The 20,483-nt window shown below is 43.3% G+C and overlaps 1 protein-coding gene across 1 annotated transcript in view; it reads left to right on the top strand.

Moving 5' to 3' along the window:
- WBSCR17 (Williams-Beuren syndrome chromosome region 17) overlaps window positions 1-20,483 on the top strand; it is a 431,575-nt gene that overhangs the window by 151,185 nt on the left and 259,907 nt on the right. The window contains exon 3 of the mRNA XM_010854340.1: window positions 17,211-17,394. Within this exon, the coding sequence (XP_010852642.1) occupies window positions 17,211-17,394 (184 nt within the window). The remainder of the gene's footprint in view (window positions 1-17,210; window positions 17,395-20,483) is intronic.

Here is a 20,483-nt window from a genome sequence, read left to right as displayed (position 1 = left end):
GTGTCCGACTCTTAGCGACCCCATGGACTGCAGCCCACCAGCCTCCCCCATCCCTGGGATTCTCCAGGCAAGAACACTGGAGTGGGTTGCCATTTCCTTCTCCAATGCATGAAAGTGAAAAGTGAAAGTGAAGTGGCTCAGTCGTATCCGACTCTTAGCGACCCCATGGACTGCAGCCCACCAGCCTCCCCCATCCCTGGGATTCTCCAGGCAAGAACACTGGAGTGGGTTACCATTTCCTTCTCCAGTGCATGAAAGTGAAAAGTGAAAGTGAAGTCGCTCGTTTTTCTTTCTCTATGCTTTTGCCTATTTGGGACATTTCATATAATGCAGCCATACAATATATTTGATTTTCTGACTTCTTTAACGTGGCATATTGTTTTCACCGTTTATCCATGTAATAGTGTGTATCAATACTACATTCCTTTCTTTTTTTTTTTTTTAACTTAACACCTTTAATGGTCCAAATATTCAGGGAAATACAAAATAAGTATCTATGTTCTTAAGGAATTATATCTGCAAGGAACACACTGGAAAACTCAATTATTTGGGCAAAATGATGGGTAGGAGGCAAGAAATACACGTTGAATTTCTGTTGCTGATGAGGTCTTATCCCCAAAGTCTTCTCTATGAAGTGGGAATAATATTACCTGTCTCATCCTTTTTAAAAGCTCTATTTTGTTGAGGTATAATTGACATGTGACATTATATTAGTGTCAGGTGTACAGCATAGTGATTCCCTCTATGTATATCATTGTGCAATGATCATTCTTTTTTATGGCTAAAAAACATTCCATTTTATGGATGCACCACATTTTCTCTATTCAGTTGGTGATGGATATGTGAGCTGTTTCTTCTTTGGGACTGTTGTGAATAATGCCGCTGTGAACATTTGTGTGCAAGTGCTCATGGGTGATATGTTTTTATTTCTCTAGAGTGTACATCTAGCAGTGGGGTGGCTGGGTCATATGGTAACTCTGTGTTAACCTTTGAGGAACTGTTCAACTGTTTTCAAAAAGACCCACATGATGGTACTTTGCAACCAGTGATGTACAAGAACGTCCTTTACTGTTCAAGCCCCTGCTGTCTGCCAAGCGCTATGCTATCCTCTTGGTGTGTCTGTCAAATGAGCTTATAGTCTTTATTCCTTCTTTACAGGATAAGAAATGGAGGCTCTGAGTGTTCAAGAGAGAGAGAGACTGACTTCCCTGGTGGTCCAGTGGTTAAGACTCCACACTTCCAATGTAGGGGGCGTGGGTTCCATCCAGAAACTGAGATCCCACGTGACATGCCATGGCCAAAAAACAAAAGACAGAGAAAAAGAGAGATCACTGAGTTATTGTTATATGACCACATGTGGGGTCTCCCCTAGGACTGCACCCCAAATTCCTGCCCCAGGACTTGGTTGGGGGTTACTTGAAGCCAGCCCTGTATCAAGTAACTCAGTCAACCAGCCTTGGGCAGAGGTACTGCGTCCAGCTCAGCAGCGGCAGGGTCTCTGCTGAGTAACTAGCCTTTCTGCTGTGCGTGCGGCTGGAGCCAGGGCAGAAAGCAAGGGAAGCCGACAGCCTCACAGGCCATCTGGGGCCCAGGAGGATGCTGCGGATCAGAACCAGAGCGAGGACAGAATGGGCTGGACTGGTTGCTGACTGTGGTCCCTGGAGCTCCACTAGGTGGGGGCCGCTGGACGTTCTCAAGGCTCACCACCTGTACACAGTATATGTCTCAGGCCACACCCACCTACACCTGCCTTAGATTAGAAACCCAAATAGTATTGATCCATGGTTTCGTTTTGTCATTTCTCAGTTATCATTCTCCCCATTCTTGACTTTTGGCTCTGTTATTGTTATTTTTGCCAAATGGAGGAATATAAAGAAATATATCCCAAGTGAAAGCGCTCTTCCAGCCCAAGGCTAATGAGCACCATCTTACCTGGCTGCCTCCTCTGCAGGGAGGAAAGGCTGGTGATGCCACACACACCTGGGCAGGTGTTGCCTCACATCTCCCAAAAGCTCTGGTGCTGGCTTGGGGTTAACAAGTCCTTGATTTGCTGGGGAGAGTGGACCAGATGCCAGAAACAAGAGCAATGGAAACACTCCTTCCTTCTCCATTCATGGCAGCCCTTTGGAAATGAACACTGGCATTTCAGTGTTGGGGCCTATCAGAATAGACATGTTCTGTAGGTCATTATTCCCTCCAAGGCTTCTAGGTCTTCCCAAGCCAAGAGCAATACATACAGGGTATTTTTCATAGATTGTTTTCCTCAAACTCTGGCTTTAAAGGTTCTTTCCTAAGAGATAGAGAGTAGCTGGGGCTTGGAAGTGTATGTGTTTTCTTTTGATCTCTTCTTGCCTCTTTCATCTTTCTTTAGTGAAACCTGCAAACCATGCTGCTATTCACCTGCATAAACCTGCAGCCTCTAAGCTGAGCCGGGCAGGTCTCCTACCCACCATGAGAGATAGGTGTCTGTTTCTCTGTGGAATGCTCACATCTACTCAGACTGTTCTTCTCATCTGAGAACTCTAGCCAGGGAAGAAGCATAGTCATATGGAACCAGGGAGGAGCAGGAGAGGTGAATTGGACAACAGTGAAGACGGAGAAATCCATCCTGGTCAGAGGATGTCTTGAGCTCGAGGGATCACGGTGGCATGGGCAGCTCTGGAGCTCTGGGGAATTGGCCTTTCCTGTGTGTTCACAGGCAGAATTAAGACTAAGATGTGGAAGATATCACCATGAGGCTGATGTTGACTATTCAGAGAACATAGAAATGAGCCCCATGGAGGAGGCTGTTTGGAGGGCTCACCAATGAGTTTGTACCTCTGGAGGTTTTTAGAATGAGGCTGGACATCCATCTGGCTGGACTCCACATCAATGTGGAGGATGTATATTGCATTAAGAAAAGGACCAGAGTGGCCCTGCACGATCCTGAGAGTTCAGTTTTTTGCGTATTTGATCAGTTCATATTTGTTGGTGGGGAAGCTATTTTGTATCTGCTGAATTCATCAATTCTCCAAGAAGCTGGATTTTACCATGTGCACTTCTAGTGAATGTGTCCTAAGCTAGTGTTTACGTTACTATACCTAGGCCCACCAAGATCATGAAGAATTTTGCCTCTTACTTCCCTTCTTCTCGTTTCTGGGGTTTGAATCAGAGATGTCGCAATTTTCCACCAGGAGCCACACAACTGCTCTAAGAAAATCTGTTGATTTCCGGATACGGTCATGTTACTCCATGGTCCTTCTTATTGATGGGGGTGCTTTCTTTCTGTGTCCTCATTCTGGTATGTATGTTTTCACACTGGAGCTGCAGGGAGAGGAGCTTGAAATTTGAGAGCTCCAAGGGGCCCAGACACTCTTCAGTCACGTCCCTGTTTTACATGCGTGTGCTTTGCGGCAGAGATTTGTCTAAGGCCATCAGTGACAGGGGCAGAGATGGCCCTAGGGTCTACAGACCCACATCCCACATGTGTTGACCTTTATTTTTCCTTGCTGTCAGGGTAATTGTTTTTCTGTCATGATCCCTAGAATAGAAGCAGCACATTTCTTTGCTCTGTTTAACAGCAGACTCCTTGGAAGAGTCTACCTCCAAGTCTGCCTGTACCTCCTGCTTTCATTTCTTCACCTCTTGTTCTCTCCTGGACCTACTTTGGGCTTTGGTTCTCTGAAACTGGTTCTGCAAAATTCACTGATGCCTCGGTATTATCCAGTCCAAGGGTCGCTTCTCAGACTCCATCATTTCTAGGGGTTCTGTCTACATTCCTCTTAGTTTTCCTTTCTTGGCCCTTCTTCTGGTCCTCAGGATTCAGGCTTCCTTTTTTCCCCCTGTGTTTCTGTGTTGCCTTGGTGACTCCTCAAGGACTGTGTCTTTAAATTCCATTTAGATACTGGTGAATCCCAATTTTCTGTCTTCAGACCTGACCTCATCATATCAGATGCTTGATGTTTCCATTTGGATGTCTCATAGGCATCACAGATTGGCTGTATCCCACCCAGACTCTCGATTCTGTGTCATACCACTTCGTACCCAAATCTTTTTCTCCCTGTTTCTCCATCTTACTTGGTGGCACCAATATCCAACAATCTTCGTTAATCAGGCCAGAAATGTGAAAGGGAGCTATTCTTCAAGCTTTTCTTTCTCTTGTGTGTTTTCAGATAAATTGAAGTTTGGCTGGGCTTGGTTCTAAGCTACACATTGGATCCAGCTACCCCATGTGTCTCTTCCCTTCCTTGGACCAGTGGGCCACCCAAAGCATGTTATTATGATGATACCGAGTTGAGGCGACCAAGACCAACTGTGGAAGCACATTTCAAGCCTCTACTGATGTCACAGCCACTGGTCCCTTTTTGGCCTAAGCAAGTCTTGTGATCAAGCTTAGAGTTAAGGGTGGGGAAGTACGTTCTGCCCAGCCAGATGGTCAGGCTTAATGTTAATGAGGTGGGATGGGTACTCCTCCCAGGGGTGTGGAGGGCAGAGAGTCTATATTTGTTGGACAAAAGTCCAAGGTACTACCTTGGGGATGTGCTTAAAGGAGAGGAGAAAAGAATTCCCTTATAAGTAAATGGAATCTTGCCATAGGGTCTTTTTGTGAGAAACTGGATGTGTGTTTTTTAAACTTGTGGTGCTTCTGAATAGCATAGGTATCTTATTTTAAAGTTGAGAGTGGGTATCTTATTTTAAAGTTCTAATAGTTTATTAGGAATGGTGGTGGTGGTGATGGTGGTAAGGTGATCGTGACAGTAGTGATGGGGGTGATGGTGGGTGTGTGTGTGTGTGTTCAAAGATAGTGATACTGATCATTTTGGTGGGTGAAGGAAGTAGCCACATTTTCCTAGGGTGGTTCATTCTTGTCTGTCTTACTCTTCCTTATCGTTTCCTGAATTCATAATTTACTTTCTCTGATATGAACACAGTGTCATGTGGATCTATTTTAAAATTATATGCTTTTTGCAGAATTTGGTGAAGGTTAGTGTTGCTAATGGAGAAGGCAATGGCAACCCACTCCGGTACTCTTGCCTGGAAAATCCCATGGGCGGAGGAGCCTGGTAGGCTGCAGTCCATGGGGTCGCACTGAGTCGGACACGACTGAGGCGACTTAGCAGCAGCAGCGGTGTTGCTAATGTTCACTGCCCTCTCTCTCTCCTCTTTAACCCCCTCACTAGGAATAAAATCCTAGGTGGGCTCGGGGCATGAGAAGGGAGGAGAGGAATTTCCTCTGAAAGCCATCAGACCCGACAGGTGCTGAGCGAATGTGGCAGGTGGCCTGGTCTGCAGAGTCTTGTGTGCATTTGACGCCAGCAGATTTCTTAGGTTGTGGCAGAGGGCTTTCTTCAATTCAGCAGATTTCCTAAGCAGCCCTGGGTCAGCTTTATTTTCCTTTTGTGTAGTTTTGTAAGTGATGTACGGCTAAGTGACACAGTTAACCTGCGAAGCCAGGGTCTTTCATCCATCTGCTCTGAGCAATACTGACAATTGCCAAACTTTTCTTTATTTTGTTAGAAATACTCTTTTCACTTCCACACTCAGGCAGATGCATCAGCCAGAGCCTGGGCCAGGCCAAAGACATTTATTTATCACCTCCACACACAGGGGATTGTTTATGCCAATGTTTGCTTGGCATTGAGAGTGGGATTCAGGACTTTTTGATCCTTTTCATCACAGTGGCATGAAATCTGAGAGTGCATTTCATTAAGGCATGCTTGGCAGCCTGGTATACAGAAACCCAGGATCTGTATCCACCCCTGGCTACTTTAAGTGACCTAAAGAACATTCTTCATCCTCATTGGGCCTCCCTTCTCCTATATGCTGACTGTGGATGGGGCTATTCTTAGGCTCAAATAAAATGATCTTTGTAGAAAGATTCCAGGAAGTCTAAAGTTCATAATACGTGTAAGACATGCCATTTTGAATAAAACTGCAGTTTGAAAATTTATAGACAGTTTGTTCCAAAAGGACTTCAAGCAAATAACAGTGATTCATATCTCTTGGAACTGTAAAGGCTGCATGAGCAGTTTGGATAATGGGCAGGAATGTACTTCCAGGATTCTGGCTCCGGGGGTGGGGAGCACATGTCGAGAGACTTTATTAGTCATCGCTTTGTCTTCTGGGACAGAATCCAGCAGTGGATGGCCATCTGTTATGGAATGAAAGTGTGTGTTCCCCCCACCCCTCCGGTTCATATGTTGTGACCCTAACCCCCAATGTGATGATGTTAGGAGGTGGAGACTTTTGGAATTAAATAGGGTTAGATGAGATCATGGTTAGATAGCATCACTGACTCAGTGGACATGAACTTGAGAAAACTATAGGAGATGGTGGAGACAAGGAAGCCTGGCGTGCTGCAGTCCATGGGGTCGCAAAGAGTCAGACACGACTTAGAAACTGTACAATGACAATGAACAGGATGAGATCATGGGTTGGGTCCCCTGATGGAATTAATACCCTTATAAGAAGAAGAAAGGACACGATTTGCTCCTTCTCTGTCATGTGAGGACACGACAAGAAAGTGGCTGTCTGCAGGCCCTCACCAAGGACCCAACATGCTGGCACCTTAATGTTGAACTTCCCAGCCTCTGGAATTCTGATAAATGTCTGTTATTTAAACTAGTGGTCCTCAGTCTTTTTGGCACCAGGGACCAGCTTCATGGGAGACATTTTTTCCATGGACCTGGTTGGGGGGATGATTTCAGGATGATTCAAGTACATTACATTTATCATGCACTCTATTTCTATTATTATTACACCAGCTCCACCTTGGATCGTCAGGCATTAGATCCCAGAGGTTTAGGACCCCTAATTTAAGCCACTTAGTCTTTAGTATTTTGTTATAGTAACCCAAGGAGACTAAGTATCAGGGAAGTTTTGAAAACATGGTTGTATAAAGGTGGTTGAAGGAATGTATATGTTTAGTCTGGACAAAAATGAATACAGGTCATGATAATGCCTTGAAATATTTGAAAATTATATGGAAGTGTAATTATTGCATGATAGGTGTAGAAGAGAGTAGGACCATTGAATAGAAGAAGCCAAGCTACACATTTCTTAAAAATTCAATTGATTTCAACCAGAAAATAAACAAAACAAAAACAATTCACCTATTTTTTCTACCCCCTACCTTCTGCCTCTGACAACCACCAGTCAGTTCTCTGCATCAGTGAGCTTGATAAGTACGTGTGCATTTGTAGATTTCAGTCTACGGCCATACCACCCTGAATACACTTGATTTCCATCTGTAGATTTCATGTATGATAGAGATCATATGGTATTTGTCTTTCTCTGTCTGACTTATTTCGTTTAGCATAATGCCCTCAAGGTCCCTTCATGTTGTTGTAAGTTGCAAGATTTCATTCTTTTTTTATGGCTGACTAATACCCCATTATCCTGGAGAAGGGCATGGCAAACCACTCCAGTATTCTTGCCTGGAAAATTTCATGGGCAGAGGAGACTGGCAGGCTATAGTCCATGGGGTCACACAGAGTCGGACACAACTGAAGTGACTTAGCGTGCATGCAATACCCCGTTATGTGTATATATTGTATATATACCATGGCTTCTTTATCCATTCTTCCATTGATGGACACTTAGGCTGTTTCCATATCTTGGCTATTGGAAATAATGCTGCAATGAACAGGATGGTGCAGTTAGCTTTTCAAGGTATTGTTTTCATTTTCTTCAGATAGATACCCAGATATGGAATCGCCAAATCATATGGTAGCTCTATTTTTAATTTTTTTGTGGAATCTCTGTACTGTTTTCTGTAGTGGCTGCACCGATTTACATTCCCACCAGCAGTGAACATGAGTTCCTTTTTCTCTACACCATTGCCAGCAGATGTTATTTCTAGTCTTCTTGATATGAGCCATTGTAACAGGTGTGAGATGACCTCTCATTGTGGTTTTGATTTGCATTTCCCTGATGACAAATGATGTAGGCCACCTTTTCATGTACAGTAAGTCCCCTACATACAAACCTTCAAGTTGTGAACTTTCAGAGATGCGACTGTGCATTCCATCAATGCCAGGTGTGAGTGAAATTGCAGCTTGCCTTCCATTTCCTGTTACTGACAATCCTTCAGCTTTACCATCTCTCACCCCCTTTCCTCCTCCAGTCAGTAACCCTTCATGCTTGTTCACTCAATGCCAGCCCCTGTATGCCAGCTGTTGCACTACCATACTTTTCAAGGTACTGTACTATAAGATTGAAAGTGAAAGTGAAGTCGCTCAGTCATGTCTGACTCTTTGCGACCCTATGGACTGTAGCCCACCAGGCTCCTCCATCCATGGAATTTTCTAGGCAAGAGTACTGGAGTGGGTTGCCATTTCCTTCTCCAGGGGATCTTCCCAATCCAGGGATCAAACCTGGGTCTCCTGCATTTCGGGCAGACGCTTTACCATCTGAGCCACCAGGGGATCCCGTAAGATTTAAAATGTATCCTTTATTTTTTGTGTTTGCTTTTTAATGTACTACTTGTATGAAAAGTATTATAAACCTATTACAGTACAGTACTAAACTGATTGTGTTAGTTGGATACCTAGGCTAACTTTGCTGGACTGACAAAACACGCTTTCAGAACAGAATTGGTTTGTGTGTAGGGGACTTAATGGTATTTGTCTTAGAGGATGATTTATTCAGTTCTCTTCCATCAGGAAGCAACTGGTGTAACTGAACTCCTAAGCCTTCACTGAAGATATTAAGACTAACATAACCTTTGGACATCATGTCTGGGAAGCTCTGAGCATACAGGACAGAAAATGTCAAAATCAGCATAATAATGCAGATGTCAACAGATGTCAAGATCATCATACTAGTATATGAACTGGGGAATCAATAATGATTTGACATGAGTCCATGAAGCAGTGTTTACCCATTTCCGACATGTCTCCAGGAGATTTCTGTATCAACACTAGAACCTGGTCATGTATTTGGGCAGCCCAGCTTATCCTGCACTTACTCATTTATTCACTTGCTTTTTGCTTATCTGTCCATTCATTCATGTGTGCAGCATACATGAGGTTCATGTATGTGCCAGGCTATCTGTAAGACACAGCGATGTCTTCCTGTTCACAGGAAGCCTGTGTCCTTGTAAGTGAACAGCCGAGGACACCTGTAACAGGACGGGAGTAAGAGTGTGGTTGAGATTTCTTACCAAGGAGCGGCATCTGATTTTCTGGGCTGGGTAGTTCTCTGCAAGGGTTTGCAGGGTTGTATAGAATAACGAGGGTGACTGCCACAGGCACTGAGGGGCAGTGGCTGTGTAGAAGCCTCAGAAGAGGGTGGGACAGCTAAAAGGAGGCAGCAGAGAAGGAAGTGGAATCTGAGGCTGGGCAGGGAATCAGCTAGTGAGTGACTTTGTATATTACATGAGAATTTTTGGAATTTTCCCCCCATAGGCAGCAGGAATGCACTAATGAATTTTAAGCAAGCAGTGGTCAGTTGTGTATGTTAGAAAGCTCACTTTGCAAGACACGGGGTTATGTCAGTAACTCAAGGAAGAGATGACATGCCTTTGAATCTGGTTGGTGACGAAAGGGATGCAGGGAAGGAACAGAGTCCCAAGATAAGGGAGGGAGTGCACTGGTGATTCAGTGGTTAGATTTCTCCTTCCAGTGTCGGGCTGTGAGTTCGATCCCTGGTTGGGAGCTGGGACCCACATGCCTCGTAGCCAAAATACCAAGGCAGAGAACAGAAGCAGTGTTATGGCAAATTCAATAAAAACTTTAAAAATTATTTACATCAAAAAAATCTTAAAGAAAAAACTGCCACAGACAAACAAAAAATAAACCAAAGATAGGTGAAAACTAGCACCAGGGGTAATTTGAGAAATGAATTTGAAATATTATAGTTAGATAGATAGATATAGCAGACATTTATATAGTTAGCATGTATGTTTAACATTAATAGTACATATATATAATAATTAAAGTGCTTAGTATAATGCTTTGTGTCTAGTGAAAATTTGTCTGTAAAACTAACAGTTGTATACAAAAATGGTGCTTCTACTCTCTTTTGTCAGTATTTCTAGATAAGCTTTTCTGTTCCATTGATCTGCCTGTCATTTCTTGTTTCATTATCTCACTGTCCTTTTAAAAATTAATTTTCATTGCAATGTATTTGATTTACAATGATGTAATTAGTTTCAGGTATTCGGTAAAGTGAATCAGTTATAATGTACCTGTATCCACTGTTTCTTAGATTCCTTTTCCATATAGGTACTGACAAGTATTGAGTAGAGTTCCAGGTGCCATACGGTAGGTCCTTATTAATTACCTGTTTTATACATAGAAGTGTGTATGGTGGCTCAGCTGGGCAGAATTTGCCTGCAATGAGGGAGACCTGGGTTTGATCCCTGGGTTGAGCAGATCCCCTGGAGAACGGAACAGTTACCCACTCCAGTATTCTGGAGTGGAGAATTCCATGAAGTGTATAGTCTATGGGGTCACAAAAAGTTGGACATGACCGAGCGACTTTCACAATATGTCAATCCCAATCTCCCAGTTTATTCCTCCCTGCATCTTCCTGCTTGGTAACCATAAGTTTATTTTCTACATCTAGGACTCTATTTCTGTTTTGTAAATAAATTCATTGTACCAGTTTTTCAGATGCCACATATGAGTGATAACATGTATTTGTCTCTCTCCATTTAACGTCACTGAGTATAATCTCTGAGTTCATCCATGTTACTGCAAGTGGCATTTCTTTTTATGACCAAGTAATATTTCATTACACATGCACACATGTGTATACATTATCTTAGTTATTAGTGCTTTTCAATAATAAATTTAATAATTTAATCTGCATACATTTATCAAGTATCCCGTCTGTCTCTGTGGTCACGTTGGCTTCCTCGAGCCACGAGTGGTCCCCTCACTCTCCCAAGAGTACATGGAATCCCAAGAATAAATCTGGAATTATTGCTCACTACTATGGCTTATGGCTGCAACGCCCTGATCTGTCTGTATGTTTTATCAGTTTTTCAAATGCTTTAGCATCATGTGAAATCTCCCTGGGACTCTGTGACCTTCAGGAGGCATTAGGGCCTCTGTCAAGACCCCAGAACACATGCTTGCCCACTGGAAGAAGGCCACGCAACGTGCTAGGCTCTTTGGCTGTGTGTGTGTGTGTGTGTGTGTGGTTTCCCTGACACTAGGCTGCCGCTGCCAGGATGAAGAGGAGCTTTATGAGTTGACAAGGCACCAGATTGTATTGTGTTTTCATCTCTGTCCTGGAGTTTGTGTGTCTGTTGTGAGTCCTGATTTCTGAAAGAATAATGCTGGTTATCTGTAAACTCATCAGTTTAAACTGTAACCCTGGAGAAAATGATGGCCTTAGTTATATGGAGGGAGGTGGGGAGGCAGCTGGGAGTGGATTTACAACCTGGGTTCTTTACTTTTTGCTGCCACTATGGAGCCTTTGTAGCTTGGGCCAATCGAAGACAGAAGTGAGCAGAGTGATTTACTCTTGCTGGAGGGTTATCAAATTATCAAGCCAGGGCACCTCGGGATTTCTGGGCTCCGTGTGAGATGGATGAAGCCGCTCCCTCATCCACATGAAGTATCCTGCAGAAATTTGGTGTTGATTGCACTAGAAAGGAATTTCTAAAATTCCAAAAGTGGAGGTTATTTTTATTGATGTTTGGAAAATTGGATGGCTATTTGAGAGAGAGAGATACAGTTTAGAGCCTTACCTCTCTGCCTCTATGTAATATTTCCTCCTAGTCACCACATCACTTGAATTATTATTGCTTGATTTCTTAACTTAATATTGGATAGGGCACCCCCCTTTCATTTTTCTTTTTAAACAAAATGGCCCAGTGTTATCAGCTCTGTGTTCTTCTCGGTTAATTTTAGAACCTTTTGTTCTGTTTCAGAAAAAGATTGTATTTGGAATTACATTAGATCCATATAATAAAAAGAAGTAATGGTATCTTTGTAACATTCCATCTTCTAAGTAAAAATACATCTCTCTGCTGTTCATGTGTGTTTTATTTCATCCATTTAATGAAATTTCATAGTTTTCCTCCTATTGTTTAAAGTTCTAAGTGCATTGTAATATTTGTTGCTTCTACAAATAGAATTCTTTACATTTTAGATTCTGGTTGGTTACAGCCAGAAAACAAAATGCTGCCCTGGAAGTTCTTATGTCACTGGCATGGCCATCACCAAGGTCACCAGGGCCCTTTTCTCTGCCAAACCAAATGGCCTTTTCCAGGCTTGATTTCCCTGTGACATTCATCAGTGTGAACTCTCTTTTTCTTTATGAATATAAATGTACTATAATATGTAGTCTTAATCCCTCTTCTCTTCTCCTAGTAGATGTCTTTTTTTTTCTGTGTATTTAATTTTCTTTCTGACATCACTTTATAATAGATGGCTCCAATTTCAGTCTCCAGATCTCATTTCTACTCATCCATATGCTCAACCATTTGGGGTTTTTTTGTTTTTTTTGGACTTTTTGTTGTGTTGTTCTTAATTGTTGCATTCAAACTATAGTTGCAGCATGTGGGATCTAGTTCCCTAACCAGGAACTGAGCCCAGGCCCCCTGTATTGGAAGCACAGAATCTTAGCCACTGGACCACCAGGAAAGTCCCTCTTAAGAACTTTCTACAGGTCAGGCACTAGGGTGACCACATGCCTGACCTTAAAGAGAGTATCTAGTTGTGGTACCACGGGAGAAGTCTTCTGTGGGTGTGAGTAAGGTGCTCTATCTGTCAATATCCCAGCCAGAAACAAGTGGCACACCCAGAAGGGCTGGCTGAAGAGATTTTAGCAAAACATTTACAAAGATTTGGGGAGAGTTAAGGGAAATCAGCAAGGCATGGCCAGTCATGGTGTATGACTCCAGGGCTAGCAACAGAAGAGGAAGCAGTTGCCATGCCAACGCCTGAAGGGTTCGGAAGAGAGCATGGTTAACAGAACATGGGATTGGCTCTAGCCCTAGGCTAACCATCAGAGATGCCTGTCTGCACATGACTGTGCCACAGAAGAGCGCAGTCTCCACCAAACCACATCTGGTTGGGAGGGAACTGGGGGCCAAACACCCCAACCTCTCTCTCTTCTCGACCATCAGTCTTCTCAAGGTAGCTCCTGGTGGTTAAGCCCAACCCAAAGCCAGAAGTGTAAGGGAACCCTTGATACTGTCTATATAGGTCTTATCTTCTAGGGCATGAAGCAGAGAAACAGTGTGGAGAGAAACACGAAGAATATTCAGTAAAGGTGCTAGGGGATGGGTGACCTCAATTTGTTCTTCTTTCTTCCTCACCTTCAACTTCTTGCCAATACCGTCCCTTGGCTATGCAGTCTTCGGCTACAGTAACTCAGGAGGCAGCACCTAAGGGACAAGAAGGCAATGCCAAGTCCTCTCTAATCTGGTCCCAAGAAGCCACCCCATTCTCTTCCCTCGTTTCCCTCTTTCTTCTTTTTGTCAATTGCGGCTTCTATGCCTACAAGGTCACATCCATCTGCTGTGGCTACAGTTGCTTCCGGCCAAAAAGCACAAGGCACTTTCGGAAAAGAAAGTTCCTTGGGTGCATGGAGTCATCCCAACTTGCCCTGGTGGCATCTCTTCCCAGTTAAGTAAAGACCAACCTGAGTCTTGTTGATGAACTTGAACTTGTATTTGTTGTTGCCAACCATTTCTGGGGCCTGCTAAGTAAGCACATTAAAATGCCAGTGAACATTTTTGCCGCTTTGTTGAACCTTTCTGGCAGATTCAATTGGGGGGAAAATGGGAGCACATGGACCACAAAATATATAATTTGTAGTTGTCACATTGCACTCTGGAGAATGATCTTTTTTTGAGACTGCTACGTGGGAGCCTTTCATAATGGAAGAAATAATGCCTCAGAAAGGGGAAAAAAAGTCTCACTGGGAGGTTTCATTCCCTAAGTGTCCTTGGTAGGATTAGCCTGCATTCCTAGTCTTAATTCCTGTGCCCTTTTGTAATAAATTCCCTCCCTGGCTCCTCTGCCTGCATTGGAAAGGCTGCCTATGGGAGGGTGCTGGGCAAACACAGCTGAAATACATTGTATCTTTTGAGGTGGCATTTAATGACTGGGGAATGGAAGATATCTATTCAGACTGGACAAAAGAGATACTGTATAGCCAAAGAGAGAAAAACGAGTCCACAGATGAAATAAGCAGAAGAACCTGATGTTTTCCATGAAAGCTGTTGAGTTATGTTGGAGGCCAATTCTGTCCCATTGGCCAGCCTCCCTCCTTGACCCTTGGGTTCCATGCTGGCCAGAAATCCACAGAGGACTGAGGTTGTGGCTTTTAAGAAAAGGTGGCAGATATTGGGCAAGGAAAGGGAAACCCAGGATGAGTGAGTGAAAGTGCACGAAACAAGAAGAAAAACCCACAGAGTATCGTCTCTTTTTCATCTTTTAAAATTATGTCATATTCTATACATCATATATATTGGGCTTCCCAGGTGAATTTAGTGGTAAAGAACCTGTCTGTCTGCCATTGCTGTAGACATAAGAGAAGTGGATTTGATCCCTGGGTTGGGATGATCCTGTGGAGGAGGGCATGGCAACCCACTCCAGTATTGTTGCCTGGAGAATTCCATGGACAGAGGAGCCCGGTGGGGTATAGTCCATGGGGCCGCAAAGAGTCGGACATGACTGAGCAGCTAACGCAACAAGGCTCGTGTAAGAGTTCTGACCACATTTAAGGTAGGTAAGCTGAGCTATGATGTTCAGTAGGTTAGATGTTTTAAATGCATTTTTGACCTAGGATATTTTCAATTTATGGTAGATTTATCAGGAGGTAACTCTTTTGTAAATTGAGGAAGATTTGTATTTCATTTTTATTGCTAAATATTATCACATTGTCTGAATATACCACATCTTGTTTTATTCATTTGTCAGGTGATAGACACTTAGCTAGTATGAATAATGCTTCTCTGAACACTTGTGTACAAGTTTTTGTGTGGGCATATCTTTCCATTTTTCTTGGGTATATACCTAAAAATGGAATTGCTGGGTCATATGGTACAACTATACTTCGCATTTTGAAGAACTTCCAAACTGTTTTACAAAGTAAGTGCACCATTTTACATTCCCACTAGCAATGTCCTTTCATGGGTGATTTAAAAATCCAACACAGGTGTCTGTCCTTGACATTTGAAGAGTTTTTGTAGATTTTGGAGCACAGCAAAGGTGATGTTATTGGAATGGTTGGTGCACAATGATGTGGAATGAGAGGTTAAAGACCAGGAAGCAGAAAGTGTTGGAGTAATCCAGTTCTCAGTTGATGGTTCATCTGTTTGGATGGTGACAGGCAGAAAAGATGTCAGGGTTCCTGAGGAACACAGTGGACAGTGGAAAGGATTCTTAGGTAGAAAAATGATGTTCACTTGAGATCAACCCCGAGGTGCCTGCTTAAGCTTTGCTTTTTGATTTTGTTTCACAGAAAATAAATTTGCAGTTTCAGAGGAGTGAGAAAGAGACTACAGGTCTTTCCATTATGGGGTGGTGAGCTGTCATGTGACCGGAGCAGACTTACTGGTCTTTAAGTTGCTTGGGAATGCTTTCCTGGAAGGTCAGCATCCTCCTAGGCTCTGTGGGCTGCCCATCATGAAAGCTGAGGATGTGGTTGACATCTCTGGTCCATGGTCTTCCTACCAGTGGCAGCAGTGGGACTTTTGTGGACAAAGTGTGTGTGTGTGTGTGTGTGTGTGTGTGTGTGCAAGCACACCTAAGGGTGGACAGAGTAGCTTGAACATTTGAAACAGTGAAAGAGAATAAGAGCCCTTCACAACAAAAGTTTTCAAGCCAAGAAATAAAACCTCCCGTAACTGTAGGATTTAAAAATTACCCATCAAGCTGTTTATCGTATAAATGGAACAATCGGTATAAAGCTGCCACCATCCCCGGAACCTGCAATTGCTCAGTGAAGCTTGTTACAGAGGCCTCCTACTCTGCTTGGCACGGTTATCACCCTTATGGGCTTTTCTTCTCTGTGATTTATTCTCAAACACTTTTGTATTTCCTTTTGCCATTTAGATGAGATTTAAATAAAACCATTAGGTATAGAATGGTGTCAGACGGTTACACACTTTAAACTCATGATAAAATCAATCTGTATATTATTCTCTGTTCAAATGAAGCAAAAACACCTGCTGTCTGGCAGTTCCTTATTACTGGCTGTTCTTATTCTGCATTGTTACCGGGCATCTCCTGGAGTATCTAGCCTTGTGGTAATTGCTCATGAAGAGAGGAGGTTGGGCAGGATGACAGGCCCTGTTCTGCCCATTTTTGGTCCACATGTGCCTGCTTTTGGCAGTCTCTCCCTTTTATAGACCCCATCCTGGTACCCGATCCACCCTAGCTCCCCAAAAGACGGAGAGGTTCTTCCTGAGCGTGACCAGCCGTAACCCCACACCTCAGAGTTCCTTTGGTGGTGTTGTTCAGTTGCTCAGTCATGTCAGACTCTTTGCAACCCCATGAACTATAGCACACCAGGCTTCCCTCTCCTTCAGTATCTCCTGGAGCTTGCTCAAACTCATGTCCATTGAGTCAGTGATGTCATCCAACCTTCTCATCCTCTCTTACCCCCTTCTTCTCCTGCCCTCAATCTTTCCAATGAGTCAGCTCTTTGCATCAGGTGGCCCAAGTATCAGAGCTTTACCTTCAGCATCTGTCCTTTCAGTGAACATTCAGGGTTGATTTCCTTTAGGATTGACTGGTTTGAGCTCCTTGCTGTCCAGGAGTCTTCTCCACCATCACAGTTCGAAAGTGTTGATGCTTTGGTTTTCAGTCTTCTTTATGGTCCAGCTCTCATATCCGTACATGACTACTGGAAAAACCATAGCTTTGACTATACGGACCTTTGTCATGCTTTGACCTTCCTCTGAATCTAATTTTTAATTGTTTTCTAGTCTTTATTCAATTTTTACAGTATTGGTTCTGTTTTTTGGTGTGTTTTTTTTTTTTTTGCCCCAAGGCACATGGGATCTTAGGTCCATGACCAGGGATCAAACCCTCGTCCCCTGCAATGGACGGTGAAGTCTTGACCCGTGGTCACCAGGGAAGTCCCCTTCCTCTCAGTTTAAATGTGCTCAGGACGTATTCCCAATATTGATAAGTTGATGACATAATCTTTTCTGTGACGGGTAATGTTAAAATTTCCACTGAAGCTGTATTTTAGCCTGAATAACATATCCTGGTATGGTGGTTTTCAACTAAGTCTTTTCTTCCCCTCTCTTTTTCTAGGTTTATCCAAATCCCTTGGGCTCATTGAAGGTTATGGTGGGCGGGGCAAAGGAGGCCTTCCTGCCACCCTTTCCCCTGCTGAAGAAGAGAAAGCCAAGGGACCCCATGAGAAATATGGCTACAATTCCTACCTCAGTGAAAAAATTTCACTGGATCGTTCCATTCCGGATTATCGTCCCACCAAGTAAGTTCTGATTCGGTCGCTCAGAGGAGTTGGCTTTATAGTGTAAATGCGTGTCTATGACATTATCTCCTGCTATTTGTAACTAGTGGAGAAGCTTTTATCTCATGAGTCTCCTCCGTAATGAATAAAAGAGGCTTCCCAGGTGGCTCAGCGGTAATGAATCTGCCTGCCAATGCAGGAGATGTAGGTACCATCTCTGGGTTGGGAAAATCCCTTGGAGAAAGAAATGGCAACCCCGTCCAGTATCTTACCTGGAAATGCTATGGACAGAGGAGCCTGGCGGGCTAAAGTCCATGGAGTCACAAAGAGTCGGCCACGACTAAGTGCATATACATGCAAACAAAATCAGTAAATAGTGCTATTGATTATGAAAATAAAGATAAGTAAATTTTTAAAATTTTAATACAAATAGTACAGAAACATAATCCAAAAAATTTTTAAGTGAAAAAAAAAACCACCATGACCTCATGACCTAGAGGCAGTGACTGGTAAAATCTTAGCATCTTGTCCTTGAGCCTGTTTTTCTATGCAGATTATATTTCTTGTATCCTTTTTTCATGCAACATTATTTCACAAGCATTTTCTGGTGTTATTAGTTATGATCATTGTTTCTATTGTTGTAAATTAAGGTTTTTTTCTAATTTTCTTTATTGTAAATAACACCGAGGAATATCTCCCCTCTCAAGTCTTTATGTACGTTGATTTGATATTTATTTTTATTTAAAAAAATTTCATTTTATTTATTTGTTTTTGGCTGTGCTGGGTCTCCATTACTGCTCTTGGACTTTCTCTGGTTGCAGCCAGCGGGCCTGCTCTTCGCTGCGGTACTCAGGCTTCTCATTCTGGTGGCTTCTCTTGTTGTGGAGCAAGGGCTCTCGGCGCCTGGGCTTCAGTAGTTGTGACACATGGGCTTAGTTGCTGGGCAACACGTGGGGTTTTCCCGGACCAGGGATGGAACCTGTGTCGCCTGCATTGGCAGATGGACTCTTACCCACTGCGCCATCAGGGAAGTCCAGACATTTGCTTTCTTAATCCACACTTCTAATGGTATAATCCTTAGATCACATTGTGGAAATACTTTTGGATACACAGAGAGATGTTTTCCTCCAGAAACTTTATAGCAGTTTCTGCTGCTATTAGAATTTTACCTGACCCTTCCCAAACTAGCATGTCAATACTGCTTTTCCTAGCTGGTAGGTGAGAAAGTACATCCTATGATTGTTTCAACGTGTAATTTTTGTGTGAGATTCTTACCTTTGAAACAGTTTTTTTGCCTCTTGGTTGGTTTATGAGAGGTCTTTGTTCTGTTCTCTCAGATTTAAGAATTGCTTGTTTTCTCCTTGGGAAAGAGAGAAGAGAGATTGGTGGGAAAATCACGATGCTGGGGGAAATAATCCCATTTTCTAGTCAGTAGTCCTCCTTGGCTTCTTAAACAGATGCTTCATCTTCTGTTAGATTTGTGGTATCTCTCTTTTTTCATTTAGAGTGTGCCCTTGCTTAGACTAGATTATTTCTTTTTCAAATGGATTTTGTACAAATCAGTTAAGTATCCTGGTTACTGAGAAAAATAGATTCAAGATAAAGAAAATTATCTTAAATGGATTTAAAATTGCAGCATTAGCTGAGAAACCTGTTAAATCTCTCTCTCTGTCTAATAAGCATATCTTCATTTTGAATCACTAGGAGAACATACATCACCCCTGTTGCAAGCTATTTTGTGTTCCTGGACTTTTGCTCTGAAAAACATCTGGCTGTTTTCATTTCCTGGTGCTCTCTGATTAGCCTTTCTTATTTAGACGTTGGCAAATAAACACAGCCGTATTTTTTGTACTCCTTTGAGAATGAAGATGCTTCTAACATGGAGCTTAGTGGAAATGCGTCAGTTGAACAGTATCAGCGAGCACCTATTATGTGCCAGATGGTTTTCCCCACACTGGAGGCAGGGCTTTGGATAAGACGGTCCTTGCCTGCTTACTTCTTGTCTAGGGACGGAGAGAGCTGTACAAGTAGATCAGTCCAGCACACTGTGGTCTACGTGGGTGTGTCAGGCCAGAGACATGCACAATATGTACAGGGAAGACCTAGGCAGGCTTCCCACTGGAGATGATATCCGACCTTAATCTTGAAGGTCCATGAAGGATTGGAAAATTGTAGAGAGGAGACAGATAAAGACAAGTAAGTAGGGGAACATCAGGAGCAGAATTGGGGATGCAGATGAAAACATGGCTCACCAGGGAGGAATGTAGAGCTCTGCAGTGCTCTTTAGTGTAGCATGGTGGCTTGAATATACCACTTAGATCTGGTGCCTCAAGAAAGTTTACTTAGATATAGTCAAAGACTAGAGTGCATGGCAGCCTATGACGGACAAAAACAGGTTAGGCTCTCATGGCAGGGAAGTTCAGTTCAGTCGCTTAGTCGTGTCTGACTCTTTGTGACCCCATGGACGGCAGCACGCCAGGCCTCCCTGACCATCACCAACTCCCGGAGTTCACCCAAACTCATGTCCATTGAGTTCGTAATGCCATCCAGCCCTCTCATCCTCTGTCATCCCCTTCTCCTCCTGCCCTCAATCTTTCCCAGTATCAGGGTCTTTTCAAATGAGTCAGCTCTTCACATCAGGTGGCCAAAGTATTGGAGTTTCAGCTTCAATATCAGTCCTTCCAATGAACGCCCAGGACTGATCTCCTTTAGGATGGACTGGTTGGATCTCCTTGCAGTCCAAGGGACTCTCAAGAGTCTTCTCCAACACCACACTTCAAAAGCATCAATTTTTTGCTGCTCAGCTTTCTTTATAGTCCAACTCTCACATCCATACGTGACCACTGGAAAAACCATAGCCTTGACTAGATGGACCTTTGTTGGCAAAGTAATGTCTCTGCTTTTTAATATGCTGTCTAGGTTGGTCATAACTTTCCTTCCAAGGAGTAGTGAATTGAAAGTGAAGTCGCTCAGTCGTGTCTGACTCTTTGCGACCCCATGAACTGGGGCCTACCAGGTTCCTCTGTCTATGGGATTTTCCAGGCAAGAGTGTAGGAGTGGGTTGCCATTGCCTTCTCCAGGGTATCTTCCCGACCCAGGGTTTGCACCCG

This window comes from Bison bison, unplaced genomic scaffold, assembly GCF_000754665.1.
Source record: "Bison bison bison isolate TAMUID 2011002044 unplaced genomic scaffold, Bison_UMD1.0 scf7180017864340, whole genome shotgun sequence".
NCBI classification, from domain to species: domain Eukaryota; kingdom Metazoa; phylum Chordata; class Mammalia; order Artiodactyla; family Bovidae; genus Bison; species Bison bison.
This window is presented reverse-complemented; position numbering and strand designations above follow the sequence as displayed.